The sequence below is a fragment of the Mya arenaria genome, chromosome 3, assembly GCF_026914265.1.
Source record: "Mya arenaria isolate MELC-2E11 chromosome 3, ASM2691426v1".
In the NCBI taxonomy this organism is placed as follows: Eukaryota; Metazoa; Mollusca; class Bivalvia; order Myida; family Myidae; genus Mya; species Mya arenaria.
The window spans coordinates 90,431,185-90,451,197 of NC_069124.1; the positions used below are offsets into that span (position 1 = coordinate 90,431,185).

The following is a 20,013-nucleotide window of genomic DNA, read 5'->3' on the forward strand; positions in this document are numbered from 1 at the left end:
GCATATTGTCGGGCTTTTGCGATTGGACCATTATTGAAAGAGTTATAGCCCTTTGTCTATTTTATATTTAAAATTGGTTTCTTCGCAACTCCTCTTACGTTTTTCATGCGATTTCTACCAAACCTTCACAGATTGATGACTATATAGTGACGCAGCGCGTATTGTCGGGCTTTCGCGGTTCGGCCATTTTTGAAAGAGTTATTGCCTTTTTTACATTTAAAATTGGTTTCTTCGCAACTCCTCTGACGTTTTCATGCAATTTCTACCAAACTTTCACAGATTGATGACTATATAGTGACACAGCGCATATTGTCGGGCTTTCGCGATTCGACCATTTTTGAAGAGTTATTGCCCTTTCTTTATTTTGCATTTAAAATTGGTTTCTTCGCAACTCCTTTTACGTTTATGACTATATAGTGACGCAGCGCATATTGTCAGGCTTTTGCAAGTTGACCTTTTTTGAAAGAGTTATTGCCCTTTCTTAATTTTACGCATTTCTTTTGTTCCTGAGAAACTACCCTTACCATTGATTGGCTTTCGTTACAAAAAATGCCCCCATGAGGCGGGGGATATAGCTGTCTGTGACCGCTCTTGTCTTAAATTGTGTTTCCGTTGTTTTTTTTAAATTTTGGTAAGTCAATGTCTTTGATATGAAGAGTCAGATTAAGTGCACATGAAAACAAATAATTATGATACGCTTTTGACATTGTTTATCTTCACCCGTAGTGATGAAGTTAAAGTAAATTAAAACTTAGGGTTTTTCCGTCAGATAGGAATCATAAAACATACTTACTTAAAATAACAATTTTTTTTTTACTTTATAACCTTATGATATAACCGTCCACTGTGACATTACATTTTACGCCAAACCATTAATTTTGATAGACATGCTTGACTGTAGCGGCTTTCACAGATTCATGGAATCATTTACCATGATTAATAGCCCCTTGAGTAGATGCCAAGATTTTATAGCCATTGTAGCTTATCACTAAAATTGACAACACCATGATCATGATGTACTGATGAATCATGATTGCAGGTCAGCAAAGGTTTAACATAGTTTATCTTATACAAAGCTATACAGTTTTCCGCCAGTTCATACCAGTAACGTTTTAACGGCATGTTGGGTCACAGCCATGTGGTACTTAATATGGTTTATTCTGTGTATTTTTGAAGCACATTTCTTCTCTGTTTGTTTCTTGTCTATACTTCTTCCCTTGTAGTAAGCCATGTATCATTCTTACACGCTTGATTTTAATGACCGCATATATCATATAAATTCTCAGAAATCTATTGCTTGGCATTTAATAAACAACAAATCGAAACAAAATATATTATATTACACAAACAACCGAACCTACATCATTATATTTAATTATTTGATATTTTTTTCAGTGCTGCGAAAGTCAAGCACAAATATTTAAAGCTAGTCTTAAACGCTTGGCATTTCCATAAAAAAAAATACGTTCCGTTCCGCAAAATACAGTTAGCCACACGGGTAACTGTATTTTGCGGAACGGAACAATTATTTTGTTCCTAAATAGCAAAAATAAAGGTACCTATATATATGTCTTTCTCAAATGATGTTTTAATTTCGGGAAAAAGGTATTGTCTTCTGTGCTTCGAATTCATGTCTATAAAGCTGGTCTTAATTAAAGCGCATGTTTTCAGTAACCGTAACCTGTATATAAATTCTCTGATCTCTAATCATGGCGATTCAAAAACTTACACGCCTGTTTTCAGTGACCATATATTTCATATAAATTCTCTGATATTAATTGTTTGGCATTTCACAAACATTAAATCGATTTTAATTATATCACACAAATAAAACAACCTTCAATATTACGTCTTGAACACTTGTTTCATTTTCGGGGAGATAATATTAATTCATTGCTTCGAAATATACACACATATTTTTAAGCTAGTCTTCAAGGCTAAGCATTTCTTGATATATTTTTGTTCCGTTCCGTTTCGCAAAATACAGTTAGCCACACGGGTAACTGTATTTTGCGGAACGGAACGGGACAATTAGTTTGTTCTTAAATATCAAAAATAAAGGTACACATGTATATGTCGTTTTCAATTGATGTTTTACTTTTGGGAAAATGATATTGTCTTCTTTGCTTCGAACACATGTCTATAAAATTTGTCAGTGCTTCAAGAGGCCCAGACATTTTTTTAAAGCTAGTCTTAAACGCCTGGTATTTCTTAATATATCTTTGTTCCGTTCCGCAAAATACAGTTACCCGTGTGGGTAACTGTATTTTGCGGAACGAAACGGAACGGAACAAAACTCTTTAAATAAACAAACTAACGGAACGTGTTTCCAGTTAATAGTACATGTATTAAGTTAATAAAGTCTTTAGTTGAGTAAGCAGAACGAAAGCAAGTGTATTATAGATTTTCTTCCCCGTTTGGTGCCCCAACTCTTGTTCCGTTCCGTTCCGTTCCGCAAAATACAAGCCTTACAAAATAAAAGGATTGTAGAATGGCAATTTCAAAAAGAAATTTTAATTGTTTGGTCAATATTTATCCAGACATTGATATTAACCAGTCAAATCATTTATATGTGCAAACTAACCATAAGAAAAACTGTTGACAATTGAACCAAGTTTTATATATTTGGCTGCTGGTTTACTAAGAATCACCTAGAAGCATTCCTTAGAACAAAGTAAATTGCACTATAACGATGCACTATTTTGTTTTCTGAAGTAGATGGAATACGAACATGTATATTTCACCTCGTTTCCGATCAATAACTGGAGAAAGCAGGGACACAGCGATCTCAAAATTGGTAGGCAGGTTGGTCAGTGTGTCACAGGATAGGTTCAATAACAGATAAACACTTAGGCTTAGCTCATAGTTGAAAAACTACCAGCGGTTGAGCCCTTTTGACTCTGAGGTCAGTAGGCGAAAGGTGATTCTTATTAAAAAAAATGTTTTGTTCGACATGCTCGTTGTTCATACATATATGTCACCATTTAAACTATGTCTGTTTGTATATTATTAAATAAGAACGCTTTCTAGCCGTGGCTTATCTTGGACCATTATGCAAAATGCTTCGTAATCTTAATTGACTGACATAGACGTTTATACACATTTCACATGAGTTCTGCCTTTTCCTTTTTGGATTCGCCTGGTTGTGATGCCGGCACCGTCATACCAGCAAACACCATCATACACCATCATACACCATTCTTATTGTTTCCATCTGTTACTGGTTGTGTTAAATATACATGTACTAACTGATTTAGGATAGTTTCAACATTTCAAAATGGACATCAGCAACATCATGTTATAGTATAGTTCTCTTTCAACTCTGAATGCTGATGTGGTTGCTAATGAACCCATGTGTTCATGAGTTTATATCATGATGTCATTCAAGAGTTTACAGAATAGTGTTGGAAACGGGTTTTATGTTTAAACTTTTGGCTACTGAGCTTGTTTCTGTAGTTTTTCACATAAGTATTGTTCCCATTTTTTGTCTTGAAATGTCCATTGTTCATTGTAACCATTTCCTTTCGTGATAATATTTGTTATATCTGCTCAATTTTAGTGTTGCCTTGTTGTCATCTACTATATCCCATCTGCTTTTCCGATTATGTTCCATTGTTGCTGTTGCTTCATTACAGTAAATGTGCACTGCTACTTTTTACCATTACCATGCATTTACAGTAGTATAATTACGTCTCATTTGTGACCTCATGAAATTTCTGTGACGATCAAAATAGGCCCATTTGATCAAGATCTTATTATGTGTAATGCTTGACAGTACTATATCGATAATCTTCATTTCACTGAGACGCCACTGATGACAAAACGTGCACAACTTTACAACTTTATTTATATTTACTTTATACTCACACTTGTTTGTTGAATAGGATATGGACACTTTCAGAGAAATTAGCAGACTATCCCTGCAACTCTCTGGAATATTTGCCAGATTATAATACTGTTTATCTAAGTCTGATGCTAACCGTGAGTTGATGCTTATTACTGCTCGTCTAGACAAGGCAGACTTTTAGTCGGAACAGTTCCTTGACAGTCTAAACATGGAAAACAAACTGATGCGACTTTACCTTCAGAAACTCAATATGATTATATTCAAAGAAAAGGAACACGTCCCCCGTCATGACGCATACTGTACCTAGAGGAAATAATAAACAACTACTGGCAGCATTTGACACATTGAAAGAATGGACATATGCTGATAATACAATATAATTGGATCCAAACATGGATATCTCTGTATGTCGTACAGTACACGGTGAGCAGAACAAGGCTGAAGACAGAGCGGAGAAAAGGGATGGGAAGGGTATTGGAGATGATAGAGATTAGCAAGAACATGATGAGAAGAATGTTGACCGTGTCAAGAACAAGGCTGAAAATGGCGACAAACAAATGGATAACAAGAATGTTGGAGATGAAAAAGAGATGAACAAGAACAGGTTGAGAAAAATGTTGACCGTGTCAAGAACAAGGCTAAAAATGACGACGAACAAATGGATAATAAGAATGTTGTAGACGATAGATATGAACAAGAGCATGATGAGAAGAATGTTGACCGTGTCAAGAACAAGACTTAAAATATTCGCTTGAATTTCATACTGTTCTAACAGCATCTGTTAATGTTTTGAGTTAATTGAGTTTAAAGTTTAAAGTTGTTATAACTTTTTTGTTTGTAAACGTAATTTCACCAAAACAAAATACAGACCATTTAAAAATGCAATTGTGTCGATGTTATATAAAAATTCATTAGCATGCAGTTCTTTACTTTTAGAATATTTACTAGAAAATGACCACAAATGTCACGCTATTGTTAAATTGTTTTTTTTATACTGTTATAATTGAGGTAGAGCAGTTTGTGTATGTGATATTGCACATATTGTGCATTTTTGTTATTAAGTGGGGTTTTCAAGTGTTCCAAACTCTTCTAAATTTTAAACATTTTGGATTTTTCAAAGAAATGAATCACGTGTCGTTGACACGATGATTTCATTGGCCAATTTAAGACTTAGAATAGTCTGAAAGTTATGAGAGTGGGAGATTTTGAGATAGAACAGAAAGAAATGTAAAACAACTCTCCAAACATAATAGATAGACTGTTCTAAGTTAGACCTAATGAAAGGGCTTGGAAAAAACACAATTTCAATGCTATAAGAATCTTGAAATAACCCAAAAAATCGACTTAGAACAGTATGGAATGGCGAAATGGCGACAAACAAATTGATGACATTAATGTTGGAGGTGATAAATATGAACAAAAGCATGATGAGAAGAATGTTGACCTTGTCAAAAACAAGGCTAAATATGTCGACGAAACAATTGATGACAAGAATGTTGGAGATCAAATAGATGAACTATAGCAGGATGAAAAGAATGTTGGCCCTTTTTAAGAACAAGGCCAAAAATGGCGACGAACAAATGGGTGACAAAAACGTTGTAGATGAAAAAGAGATAAACAAGAGCAAGAGGAAAAGAATGTTGACAATGAAAAACCAAAAGAGTGAAATATGTTGATTACATTCTTCATAGTGACATTTACATTATAGTTCAACCAGTGATTGATAGTAACATTGTTTTCTTCCTTATTACAATGCATGTAGTTCGTTCATTATTGATATTTTGTGAATGATATCGATACTTCCATTGGCAGGAAAGTTATTTGATACCAGTTATTAATAATGACTGCGGGTACAATTTCTTTGGTATATGCTCCCAATCTTTAGTGAAAAAATTCAAATCACAAAAAAATGATAGCATCCTGCTTTTAGAAGTAATGACAAATTAGTTATAGTGCCAACTTGAAATAAATCTTATCTTATTGCGTCAATCCCCTTACCCATCCCCCACCCCCTATTACCAATAACAATAAAGTGTACCTGGGCTGATCAACAGTCATGGGGGGACTTTAACTAGAACTAATAAAAAAAAAACATTCAAATTAAACATGTATATGTTTAACACAACTATCACGTTATCTTCTGTATTACATACTATACCACTTTTAAACACGTTTCGCTTCTTCTGCCTAAACGTTAAAGAGATGTATATATACATTTCTTCACGTATATCCATCCCTATAACAAAAAAATTGGCTGTGCACTATGCTCCAAAAAAACTAATATGACCAACGGACGACTCGCAGTAATTGGGCTTTGCCCGAGTGCGAGTATAAATAAACGTACACACACACGTACACTTTGCATTAAGAAAGTCACGTGAGTAACGAATGTCGTAGTGACGATGTGCGCGCTAATATATGAATATTACGATTATTTCTAAGCTGAAACAGTTAAAACATCTTTAAGCTCTAATATGGCTTTGGAAATATATCATTTTTTTAAACTATAATGAATTTAAAATATTTTTAAAAAAAACTTAAGATGCTTCTTTGTAATACCGGTCCTGTTGTACTTCTAACATTCCCGCAATACAAATACAGTGTGTTTATTAGGACTATTGTATTCTTGCTAATATTTTTGAGTATACAATCATGTAATTTTATTTCAAATATTATAAATGTTATTTTTTATAATAAATACCATTAAAATTGTCATAAACACTTTGAATTTCTGTTCTTATAATTTATATTCTCCTGTTTTGTATTAGCATACCCCCATATAAATTGAAAGTATTCAGAATATCCCTTATTCATACAAAGCTTATGTCACACTAAACTCATAACTAAAAACATAATACCTTTAGTCTATGATTCTTACTATTACAGCACATGGGATTTGAATGGCCCAAAGGTAAGCATATTGTTATTTGATCATCTGTCCGTTCCTCCGTCCGTTCCCATGGTTTCCGTAGCTGAAGAACGTTAAGTCCCAGAGTTCTTAAATCTTGTAGGCAGGTTGGTCATGACAATGATATGAACTCTTTTGATTTTGAGGTCAGTGGGTTAAAGGTCACGGTCGTGGTGACTTTCAGTTGAAAATCGGTTTGCATTCAATATCTCAAGAACGCTTTGGCTCAGACGACCTCAAACTTGGTATATGATGGGTCTTGACCAGCAAATGAAGAATATCAATTTTGATGTCAGTGGATAAAAGGTTATTTTTAGTAGTGACCTTCAGCTGAAAATCGGTTTCCGATCAATATTTGAAGAACGCTATGACCCAGGGAGATCAAACTTAATATACAGGTCGGTCATAACCAACAGATGAACCATATTGATTTTTAGGTCAGTGGGTCAAGGGTCAAGATCGTTGTGACGTAAACTGCAAATACGCAGTTTTCTATCAATATTTGAAAATCGCTTAGCACTAGAGACCTCGAACTTGATAAAGGTCCCTCAAACATGATTAGCACCCTTGCTATTTTGACGTCAGTTGGTCAAAGGTTAAGTTCGTGGTGACCTCAAACAAAATGCTGGTACCTTAAATTTGGTATGCTGGTGAACTGAATCTGCTCCTTTTTAGTCATGTTCTACTCAGATATGGACACACGGATCCAGGAGTTGTGGAAACAGTATGATTCGCATGTTTTCCTAAGTGAGCATTTTCTCAGAGATATTGGGAAGATCATGTAATCCATTTTGTGATATTTATTTATTATGTATATATTTAATTTATAATCTTTAATTGTACATTATAATGTGTATTCTTGTATATAATAATTATCATGTGTTTGAAGTATGTATATTATTTAAACATGATATATATGTTTTGTTTATTTCTTATCATCGCGGAATCACTTTTATTGAACAGTATGCTACTGTTTTTATTCCAAATTTAGTCTTGATTTTGAAAATAAATTTCGATTTTTTTTTTTGTTTTAGTTATCATAAAAAATGCTACTGTTTTTATTCCAAATATAGTCTTGTTATTGAAAATAAATTTCGATTTATTTCATTGTTTTAGTTATCATAAAAAAAAAAATATTTTCAAAAGGTAAGAAATCAAGGGGTTGAAAAGTCTGTTTATTTATTTAATTAGGGATTGAAATTTCATAAGGGATTGAAATGCCTTCGTTCTGGGGGGGGGGGGTATATCACTTTTAAGGGTTGAAATGACGAAGGGGTTGAAAAGTCTGACAGCCTTTCAAAAACATTCGCGGCGTATTTAATGCTTTGTATCAAAATTATTCTTGTTATCATCTAAAATAACCTTTTATCCCAAATTGGAGACCTTAATTTTAACATGCTTATTGATGACAAATGTGTACCACTTAGAAATTGCTGTGATATTTTTTACCTTGAAAATATTGTTAAAGATCCTACTTGTTACCCTGTTAACAGTAGCCCAACATTATGATGTTATTTTAACCACAAGCAAGAACCTACTCGGCAACATTGTTAATTTTGATTGTGGACTTAGTGATTGTCACAATTTTATTGGTGTACAGTTCAAACAGGAAATAGATAAGATGAAGAATAGGTTCTGCAATTATAGAAGTTTTAAGCAATTTAATATTGAAAATTTTAACCAGGATTTATCTAAAAATCTTTTAACTGTAGATTGTTGTCAGACAGATGTAAACAAAATGTATAATGAATTTAGCAAAACTTTCACTGAAACTGCAAACAAACATACCCCCTTAAAAAAGAAGAAAGTTTTCCAAAGACCGTCCCCATTTATGAATAAAGCTTTAAAAAATGCCATTTATAAAAAAAAGAATGTTTTTTAATAAATTTAATATGAACAAATCAACCAAAAACTGGGAAACTTTCAGAAAACAAAGAAACCTAGTAACTAGTTTGAGTAGAAAATCCTAAAATAAATATTTCATTGACAGATGTGTGGGGGGTTGCAAATCAGCTGATTTTTGGCCTACTGTTAAACCTTTTCTGACAAATAAGGGGAACATCAAGCACAAAGATACCATCTTACTTGAAAACACAAAACTAGTAACAGATCAACAAGCAGTATGCAATGTCTTTAATGATTTCTTTGTCAACGTAGCCAAAACTTTTGGAAATAATTCCCTCGATGTAAATGAAAACCATCCAAGTATTGTATCAACTAAAGAAAACAACCCAACACAAACCGAGCTTCATTTTAAATCTGTAGATTCTAACTTTATTGATAAACAAATTGATAAATTATGTATCAAAAAAGCAAAAGGCGCTGATGGTATATCAACTTTTCCTGATAGTTTAAAAATGGCACAAGTTACTCCTTTACATAAAAAGAACAGTAATCTCGAGAAGGGCAACTATCGTCCAGTCAGAATTCTTCCTGTTCTGTCAAAAATATTTGAACGTGCCATGAACACTCAAAAAGTTGTTTTTTTAACAACATTTTAACATATTCTTGTCTGCTTTTAGACCAAAATTTGGATGCCAAACAACACTCTTAAAAATCATTGAAGACTGGAAGCAGGCACTAGATGAAAACAAATATGTAGCATCAGTATTGATGGACCTTTCTAAAGCATTTGACTGCCTTCTTCATGACTTGCTTATCCTCAAATTAAAATGCTATGGTGTAAGCGAAAATGCACTTAATCTAATCGAATGCTATTTAACCAATAGGAATCAATGCGTTAAACTATGTGAAATTACAAGTGACTTTAAACATATTTATAAGGGAGTACCCCAGGGCTCTATCCTTGGGCCTGTCTTGTTTAATATTTTCATAAATGATATTTTCCATTCTGTCAACAAAAGTAAATTATATAATCATGCTGATAATAACACTCTGTCACATTCTGATCACAATATAAATGAAGTTAAAACACTCTAGAACAGGACAATATCTCTTTGATAAACTGGTTTTAAGATAACAAAATGCAAGCAAACCCAGATAAATTTCAGGCCATAGCTATAGGTCCAAAATCTAAAAAATGCAATTTAACCATCCAGCTAGAGAATAGTATCATCCCATAGAACGAAGAAGTAAAATTATTAGGTTTAACAATAGATTTAAGATTAAATTTTAATACTCATGTTTCAAACACTTGTAAGAAAGCATCAAGGCAATTAAATGTGTTAAAACGCATTGGGAAAAATCTCTGCAAGTTAGGTAAACTTAATATCTACTAATCTTTTATTATTTCCAACTTTAATTTCTGTCCCTTAACCTGGCATTTTTGTGGAGAAGTAAATACTGATAAGATTGAAAAGATACAAAAAAGAGCATTACGGTTTATCTACAATGACCATACATCAAATTATTCTTCTTTATTAATTAAGTCACATCTTCCATCACTAAAAATTAAAAGACTAAGAACTATTGCCTTAAAAACCTTTAAGATCATAAACAAACAAACACCAGTTTATCTTAACGATTTAGTTAAAATCAAAAACAACTCTTATTCTTTTAGGTATAGTAACACTGCCGATGTACCCCAGGTAAGGACCACAAAGTATGGCCTCAACTCTTTCCGGTCGGCGGCGCTCAAACTCTGGAACTCACTCCCTCAGCACTTTCGTGACGTAACAAACCTGAGTCAGTTTCGGAGTTTGACCAACGCATGTAACTGACAGAGTTGTTGGTGTTTTTGTTGCGCTTCTCATAGTTAAACTTTCCCTTCTTTTTATTTCATCCCTAACTGTTTGTTGTCATTCTGTCATGCTTTGCTTTTGCCATGCTTTGCTTTTGCCATGCTTTTTAGTTTAGTTATGCTTAGTGCTTACCTAGCCTGTATTGCATCAATCAAATCTATTTCTAACCATTGCTTTTGTCATAGATATCCTTTGCCTTTACATTTGCTTTAAATTATGTTTATGTGCTTGCATGTTCACTGCATAAATGTTTGATGCAATTTCTGAGAGGCTGGGGCTAATCAGGTCATCTTGAATCTGATTCAAGCTGATATGTGTTTTAGTATCCTTTTAAGAAATGCACGTTTGTGCTACTTTTCCTTTCAGTTTTTTATTAAGTTCATCTTAAGATCTTTTTAGACTACGGTCAAGATTAGCGCTAGCATCCCAGTTTTTAAATGTGTATACTGTATATGACATCGATCTGCATTTATGTCTTAATCATGTCATTGCCAACTTTGGAGAAATCCGCTGAAGCGAAAGTGCCTATAGAGTTATATAGGGGAAATATGGTTAAACAGTTCTCACGACTTAGTCTTTCAACAGATCAACTTACTTCCTACATGTATGTTAGGATAATTCTTGCCCTTGAAGATGATGGTTTTGTATTAATTGTATGATTTTTACATTTTGGTCCTTTTTAAGGGTTTTGTTAGTCATTAAAAGTTACATTGAAATAAGAAGTAGCTAAAAATTGTTTTGCTATTTAAAGTTATTATAGACATCCGATCGCTTAGCTTCCAGCGGATTACGATGCAGAATTATTTTCTATTTCAAATGCACTTTTCGAAATAATGAAAAAATATCTTTTGGTCCTTTTTGAACATTTATGTAAAATGTATACAAAATCGATGCCCAGAAATTGTGTATTCAACTGAACGATAATGGTTTTATGGCCCACCCCGCGGCGTATTCACAGCAGGATAGATATTCCATCGGCAAGGTTATGACACTGGGTATGACATGTGCAACGAAGTTTGTGATTTATAGCAATAAAATTATTCCATTATCTATTCCGGATGTTTTCCTGTTATCATTATTATATAATTGAAATCATATATGATACTCGATTATTCATTTGAATTAGTAGTTAAGAAATATCATATTAAAAAGAAAGTAATATATTTAGCAAAAATTATACACTTTTTTAATCGCAATCACTATTACAAACAGTTGAGACTTAACACTTTTCATATCAAATATCAATGTTTCAAGTTTCATTGGCAATTTTGGAAATACATATGGGCTATAAAACATAATAAGTAAGGGTATTCAAAGATAATAATTTACATCGAGTCAACATGTCCATTAGTAATGCTGAAATTCTAATTCTTAATGATTAACATTTTGGTCTACCATTTTGCAATCAACCAAACATGTTTATAAATTTAGCGTAAATATAATTATTTTGATTAGGCAAGAAATGTGTTACATGGAATTTTGTCAGCATATTTTACTAACGAGTCTACTAGGTTTTCATAACATGTCAAAATGCCATTAAATCAACGTGCTGTTATGGAATAAAAGGGTATACCTGTCTTATTGTCAATACAACATTAATGACATTTTAACTTGTATCGTTAAAGACCGGTACTAAATGATAGCAACTGCATTTAATATTTCATTTTAGCTGTTCCTTTCCGAAATTTCACACCCAATTTTGTTTTACACTGCTATTAGAAAAATTACCAAACTGTTAAAATATAGGTGTGGAAATGGACCCAATTGAATGTCTTGATAAACGATCAATTATAAACTTCAACAAAAAAGACACGGAATATAATATGTAAAAGAAGTAAGTTTATCAGAGATTATTTGATATTTCAGTTCTTTATCAACTAACGTTTCCCCTATAGAACAGTTCTACCTAATTATGGCTAAATCTAAAATCGCCCAGAACTGAAATTTTCTATCGCAACTTATAATAAAAGGACGGGTCAACTTTATGACCCTCATAAATTCTGTATTTCTTATCTGCCTTAATCTTACACTGCGTCCAGTAGATAAATAAGTGCTAAACTAGCGTATCTTAACGCTACTATTGCACTGAGATGATAAATCGATAGAGACCGTCGTACCCTGATAAGCTCCAAAGTTGGCAATGGCTATTTCACTATTTTAGTACCTGTACAATTTTCTTTAACACTTAAAATATGTTATATAGATATATTATACCTTACATAAATGTGTCCCTTCTGTGTGTATATAAAGTTGATCGGTCCGTATATCAATGTATTTTAATAAAAATCTAGTTTTTATGACGTCAGCGGTCCATATCATGTTTTTGGCAGGTCCGGACCTCGCCAAAAAAATAATATGCACCGCTGACGTCATACAATATGGACCGCTGATGTCATAATTAAGACTGGTGCGTGTTGCTTGTAATTTTCACAACGACATTAATTTCGCAAATAAACATTATTAGATTTGTTCAATAAAACACAATAAAGGCACTTTAAAATTATTAAGTGGTAAAAAAGTGTTCGATAATATATAAGAAATATAACACACCACTTCGGCCCATATGGAATTATAAGGACCGGGTCAGCCCCCGAAGGTGAATGGACCTCGGCTAACGCCATGGTCCATATACACCTTCGGGGGCTGACTGATGGCTGGTCCTTATAATGTCATATGACTCTCAGTGGTGTGTAATATTTCTTAAATAAGCTTGTTATAATATACATGTAGTCGGTCAATATATTCATAGCTAATGTTTTTCATACCGACTGAAAATAAAAGTTGATTTGATTTGAATTACATCATTAATTAGTCAGAATCATGGTACCGGAGTTTTGTTATTGAAAGTTCCGGCTAATAGTGGTGTTGTAATGAATGACTAGCCTGGGTTACCTGCCCTTACCATTTCATTACTCTTGTGCAGAGTACGCTGGGAACCAGACAATTGTAATGACTAGCAGGTTATTTACAAACTCCGCGCAGTGTTACTTCCCTTGCAGTACAGTAATCACTGCCTTCACAAATATCACGTGATGATAGATAAAACGGCACGTGATTGCAATTTACAAAATGGACGGAACACCTTTAAAAGAAATTCCACCAACATGTTTCATTTGTTTAGAAAATAAACGATTTTATTCCAAGAACATGCCGCCAACATTCGATTTGTTTTGGTTTTGCTTGCAATCCTGGTTCAAAACGTTCGATACATGTCTGAATAGCTAACAACACATCCATGTTGATATTGTAATTTGTAAATCCTACTTTCAATTTGAAAAAAGACCGAACATTTCCGAATGTTTTTTTTAATTGTTATTTTTTTATAAAACATATTATGCCTATCAACTGGCGTAAAGTAATTATTTAAGAAAGGATATAAGAATAAATATATATGATTAAAAAAAATGCCATTAAAAGTTTTCATCCAATTTTGGATTAAAATCTTGTGGTGGCAGTGATTACTGTACTGCAAGGGAAGTAACACTGCGCGGAGTTTGGTGGCAGTGATTACTGTACTGCAAGGGAAGTAACACTGCGCGGAGTTTGGGTTATTTAGTCATTTCGTACTCTCCGATTTTTGGTTATTTTCGTACCCTTTGGATAGTCACTTTGTACAGTACCCTACAGCATATCTTATTTATATTTGAAGTTATTTAACATTTGAAAAACAGTCATGGAATGAAGAAACAGGTAGGGTACGAAATGACTGTAGGTAGGGTACGAAATGACCAAAAATCGAAGGGTACGAAATAGTAAGCGTACGAAATAACTACTTCCCATTTTTACAAGATTCAAGATTCAAGATTCAAGATTCAAGATTTATTTTAGATCATGGGTTATTACAACCATGTGATCAGAACAATAACGCTTTAACAAACAATTAATTAAACATATATATATATATAAACAAAGTGGACATATATTACATACAGTTTCCTATAATAGGACATACTAAGACAAATAAGTCGTATTGTTTTTAAAGGAGAATGACTATTTGACATTAGATACAAGGGATTTACAAAATATAGCCAGTTTAATAAGTTCTTTTTTGTTTTTACTGTTCATTAATTGATCTAACTTAATACAATTAGGGTTACGACAAAAGTACAATTTAATGTTTTTCTTTCTATCGTCTGAAAAATGTTGACATTCAAACAAGTAATGAAATTCATCACCTAAACTATTACTACTACACAAATGACATGTTCTACAAAATCTCTCAACATTTTGACCACGCCCTACTTCAATAGGAAATTTGTGATTCATAATTCTAAATTTAAGCAAATACAATGAAAGATTCTTGGGTAGTATATCAATATAGCTTTCAAACCCAAAAACTTTTTTGTATACTTTATACATTTGACATTTTGGTGAATTTGAAACAATACTATACCAATTTTGAATAAATTGGTCAGATAATCTGTTTCTAACCATATTTTTAAAAACAATAACACTATTAACCTGTTGCAAATCAAAGTACATACTTAATCCTAAATCATTTAAAGAATTCTTAACAAAGGAAAGCCATGGGAACTTTAAGCCAGAGGTAACATCATTGTGCAAAGAATATGCAGTATTATACAATAAATGACTAATTTTGCTGCTGCTCACATCAGCAGAATTTACTATTTTACTCCAAAAGGTCAAAAGCCTAGTTTTAGCTTGTATAGAAATTGGTTTTAAACCAAGTTCACCATAAATCATACAATTAGGGGTACACTGTTTTAAATTTAAAATGAGTTTACAATATTTTAACTGAAATTGGTCTAATATCTTAAGATCCTCCATAGCCCATACCTCTGAACCATATAATAATATTGGTACAATCATTGAATTAAACAAATACAATTGTAAAGAGAAAGCTAAGTTAAGTTTACGAGATATCTTTATAAGTGCAAACATTGCTTTACGAGCTTGATCTACCAAAAGTTTTTTAGTTTTAGTAAATTTACCATTGTAGCTAAACATAACACCAAGATACACAAACTCATCAACAATATCTACTTTAGCGCCATCATAGTAGAAATCCTGTTCTTTCAGTAATGTTCTTTTAGATTTGCAAAAAAACAATAACTTTAGTTTTACTAGGATACAACGCATCACTGTTTCGACCATTCGGAGCTCCTCGGCCATTTTTTTCAAAAACAAGAGGTTGTTTTTGAAAAAAATGGCCGAGGAGCTCCGAATGTGTTTCGACATCACAGCAAAATCCGGGAAAGAAAAGCTATACTCACGTTTCGTATAAATTTCGATAAAAATGGCCGAGAAGCTCGAAATGAATGTCCGCTATACTGTAGGCATCTTTCTTGGGTTCTTCTTCCATATATATTGGGTTTTCGGATGTATAACTAAACTATCTTATACCTGCCACAGTTTTTCTTCTTATACCAGTACAACTATTTATCATGATTTGTCAACATTTTATCAAAGCTAAAAATCCATGTGGGTTATATAATTATAAAGGGGTTTCGGAGTTATAGCCCCCCCCCCCACACACACACACACACATACAATTAAGTATAAAACCCTGGGGGCCGTTTCAATAAAGGATTTTAGTCGTAACTTCAATTATCTTAAACCTGTATAAAGATTAACAATACATGTACATCAATTATTTTTATTTACTCAATTTGGTGTTCATTTTCAATGCTGATTTGAGTTCAATTCACTCAAATATGTAATAAAATAATGAAACTATGACACTAAGATAATTTCAATTTACGATAAAAATCTTTATTGAAACGCACCCCTGACGTATAAACCACCTCGCATACTGTATTGTATATATACCTATGGAAATTTAAGAGTTTTTTCGGTAATTCCACCAATCACTGTTAACCTGATCGCTGTGTTGAGATTTTGTTTGGATTCTTTTGGGAACTTGAATTCTTAAACTTTTTGATCAGAATAAGTTGTTTTAATTTTAGTTATTAACCCTTAACCCGCTCGACGCGACAAAAGTCGTTTACCGATATTGATCTCGTAACGCTGATCACGACAATTGTTGCTTGACAGCGTGCTTGATAGTGACCCTGTTTACATGTGAAGTAACCTAATTTAGCGATGTAATATCGGTAAAATACTTGGTCAAAATGTTGTTGCAGCCCTGGTAATTGCATATATATGTAAAACTGTCAAATTGTTAAATTTACGTCTTGTTTTATTTACGCGTTCCGGAAGTTCGGGCTAAAAATAGGTCAAAAAGTTTTCTAAAATGGCGGATAGCGACTCGAGTGATTCTGAGATATACGATTTTCAACCAGATTTCTGGGATTCTAGCGACGATAGTGATGAGGAATTTGAGGGATTTGATCCAGTAGACATTAGAAGAAATAGAGGTGTTATAGTTGAGTTACCATTGCTGGATTTTGCACCTGAAATCGACGATCAGTTTGATGTTGACCTTGACCATGGGTGGAGCCAAATGGATGACGTCGCATTCAGAGCACCTTTCACTGGGGAATCCCGACTCAATGTAGCTTTGGACTCGTGATCCTATAGACTTTTTTAAGCTATTTGTTGACAATGAACTTATCGAAAAGTTGACGACAGAGACCAACGTCTATGCGGCTAACAAGATAAGGATTCTGGAAGCAGGAAACGCACTGAAACCAAACAGTCGTTTGAGAAAATGGTCGCCCGTTTCTGTGGAGGAAATGAAGGTGTTTCTTGCTGTCGTAATCAATATCGGACTTGTTTTCAAGTCCGAAATCGAGTCCTACTGGTCAACAGACCCATCCACAGAGATCCCTTTCTTTGGGAAGACCATGACACGAGACAGGTCATTATATATCCAAACTTTTTTCTTCTTTTTTTCTACACAGTGATACATATCTTTCTAATGTAGTTGTCTTGAGCATCAATTCATATGTTATAAAAGCTAATGAAGAAACACAAAGAAATTTATTCACCATAATTATGATGTATTATCTGGGTAAATAAATCAATAACAAATATATATTTTTATAACTTTTATTATTTACTTTGCAAAATATTTTTGGCTACTTATTTATTCAATAAAAAAGCATGTTTTCACTGTGTTATTTATTTCTTCAGGTTCCTAATCATTCTGAGTAACTTCCATGTGATGAACGAGCTTGATAACCGGGATCCATTGACCAGACTGCGCCCACTAATCACGCATGCCATGGCCAGGTTCTCCGAGGTCTACACGCCAGAACAGAACCTGAGCTTTGACGAAGGAACATGTCCCTGGAAAGGTCGTTTGAAGATTAAAGTCTACAATCCAGCAAAGCCACAGAAATTCGGCATCAAACTCTTCCAGCTGTGTGAGGCTAGCAGTGGCTATTGTTTGGGGTTTGATGTTTATGCAGGAAAACGGAATGAGGACACCACCAACTACTGTGAGGCTGTAGGGGTTGATCCGGAAAACCTGACACTCACTTCCCAGGTGGTCGTAGGACTAATGGCTAGGTGTGGAGTGTTGTCCAAAGGACACCATGTATATATGGACAACTATTATACAAGTCCAGAACTATTTTCAGAACTAGATGTGCTCAATACATACGCTTGTGGGACACTTCGTGTGAATAGAAGCGGTACGCCTAAAGCCATTCAGCTGAAGCGGAAGCTGAACGAGGGTGAATGCATCTACAGAACTGGCAACAACATGCTTGCCATGAAGTTCAAGGACAAACGGGACGTCCATATGCTGTCAACCATCCACAACCCAATGATGAATGTCCTGTGGAAGAAGATGCATGGCACAGACATCAATGTTCGGAAGCCCTCGGCCATAGTTGACTATTGTAAACATATGGGAGGCGTTGATCTACTAGACCAATTTGGCCAGTACAACACAGTGGCAAGGAAAACAAAAAAGTGGTGGAGAAAGCTGTTTTTTCACATAATGAACATATGTATTGTAAACGCCTACAGATTGTATGAGAAGTATTCCACAAACTTCCCGAAGAAGGACCATGAGGGGTTTCGGAAGTCCGTAGTAGAGGCCCTGATTGAGGAAGGTGGCGGACCTCGTGGGCAGTCTGTTCGGCGAGGAAGACCAAGCCTTGGGGAAAAGCCTGCTCGCCTTACAGGAAGGCACTTTCCTGACAGCATCCCAGCAAAACCAGGGGCAAAGCGTGCCAAGCCATGCCGGGACTGTGTTGCTTGCAACGACAAGCCAGGAAATCATGAAGGACACAAAAGGAAGCAGACAGCATTCTGGTGTCCAGAATACCAGGTAGCTCTGTGTAACCCCTATTGTTTTGGGATCTATCACACACACACCAGGACTATAAGACCATCTTGAATAATGTGTGATAAGTGTAAGCTGTGTGATGAAATAATTATGACGGACTTTGCTGATGTAAATACATGAGATCTACCTGTAATTACATTGACATGGTTGAGAAAATGTGACTCACCTTGATTTCAAGTATTTTTACCTGTGTATATTTTCAACAATTTTGCCTATTTTGTGTTTGATATACAACTTAGATGCTACTGTTATTCATTGCCTATATATGTATATACCTTTTGGACAGATTCATGTCATAAAAAGTATGAAACTAAATGACTTTATCATTTTCCCACCTATGTTCTAATTAACACACCTGTGCAGGTAAAAATAAATATAATTTACCTGTTTCGAGATTAGCATCGGATACCTTAGACTCTAACATGCAAGATACATATAGGTTTTTATACTCTTAGTCTTGAAATAAAGAAGATACAACAATTGAAGTGACATGGGTGTATTTCCACTAATTACCCAGTATTAATTCACCAGAGACAAAGGATGAATGCACTGAATACATAGCGGGTTAAGGGTTAAGGCATTTTGAGATTTTCTGACACTTTTCCCGAACTTTCATGATGTCTGTAGTTTAGGGTGAAGTGGTTGAGTGAGATGCAATGGACAATGTGTACTGTAATATTTAATATTCATGGACTGCACAACCAGCTATGTGCATCTATTCTATGTGGTTGCTGTGCATCTTGATAGGGAGCTTTTGTCATGATTGATTATTGAGGATATATCCGTTGAAGCCATTTGTCTCCATTTTTATTGGGCACAATTTAGGTTGATGTAAAAAACTATATAAAAAATGGATTTTTATGTTGAACTTATTTGAATTTGATGATTAAAACAAAATGAAGCATATGATTTAGGTACAGATAAAAAATCCCTTCTAAATTTGTTTTTTTAATTGATAGCTACGTTGCCACCAATTTCCCAGTTAAAAAAGTGCCGAAATATTGGTAATATTTTTTAATCTGTACCTTAAAGCCTCAGTGGGTCTAAGGATTAAATAACTAGAGAAAAAAAGTAGTGAGTATATAACTATGATAGATCTAACCGGGTATTTAATATTCATATACCCGATTAGATCTATCAAAGTTATAAACTCGCTTCATTTTTTTCCGATTGAGTATGTAAGGCCACACCAAATTAATGTTTAGTTCCTTGGAATTTTGCCAAAAAAAATTGGAGCGAGCGAGCAAATTTTTTTTTAAACAATTGTCAGTTTTTATAAAAACCGAAGCGAGCGAAGAGCGAAACATATATTTTTCCTTTATATTCAATATAAATA

General features: G+C 34.0%; 1 protein-coding gene across 1 annotated transcript; it reads left to right on the top strand.

The window, feature by feature from the left end:
• The first annotated feature begins 16,990 nt into the window (after nucleotides 1-16,990).
• Nucleotides 16,991-18,917, top strand: LOC128228868 (piggyBac transposable element-derived protein 4-like). The gene is made up of 2 exons (XM_052940400.1): nucleotides 16,991-17,237; nucleotides 17,513-18,917. Exons 1-2 carry the CDS (start codon nucleotides 17,113-17,115, stop codon nucleotides 18,726-18,728), a joined length of 1,341 nt encoding a protein of 446 aa, XP_052796360.1. The 5' UTR covers nucleotides 16,991-17,112; the 3' UTR covers nucleotides 18,729-18,917.
• The last annotated feature ends 1,096 nt before the right edge of the window (nucleotides 18,918-20,013 follow it).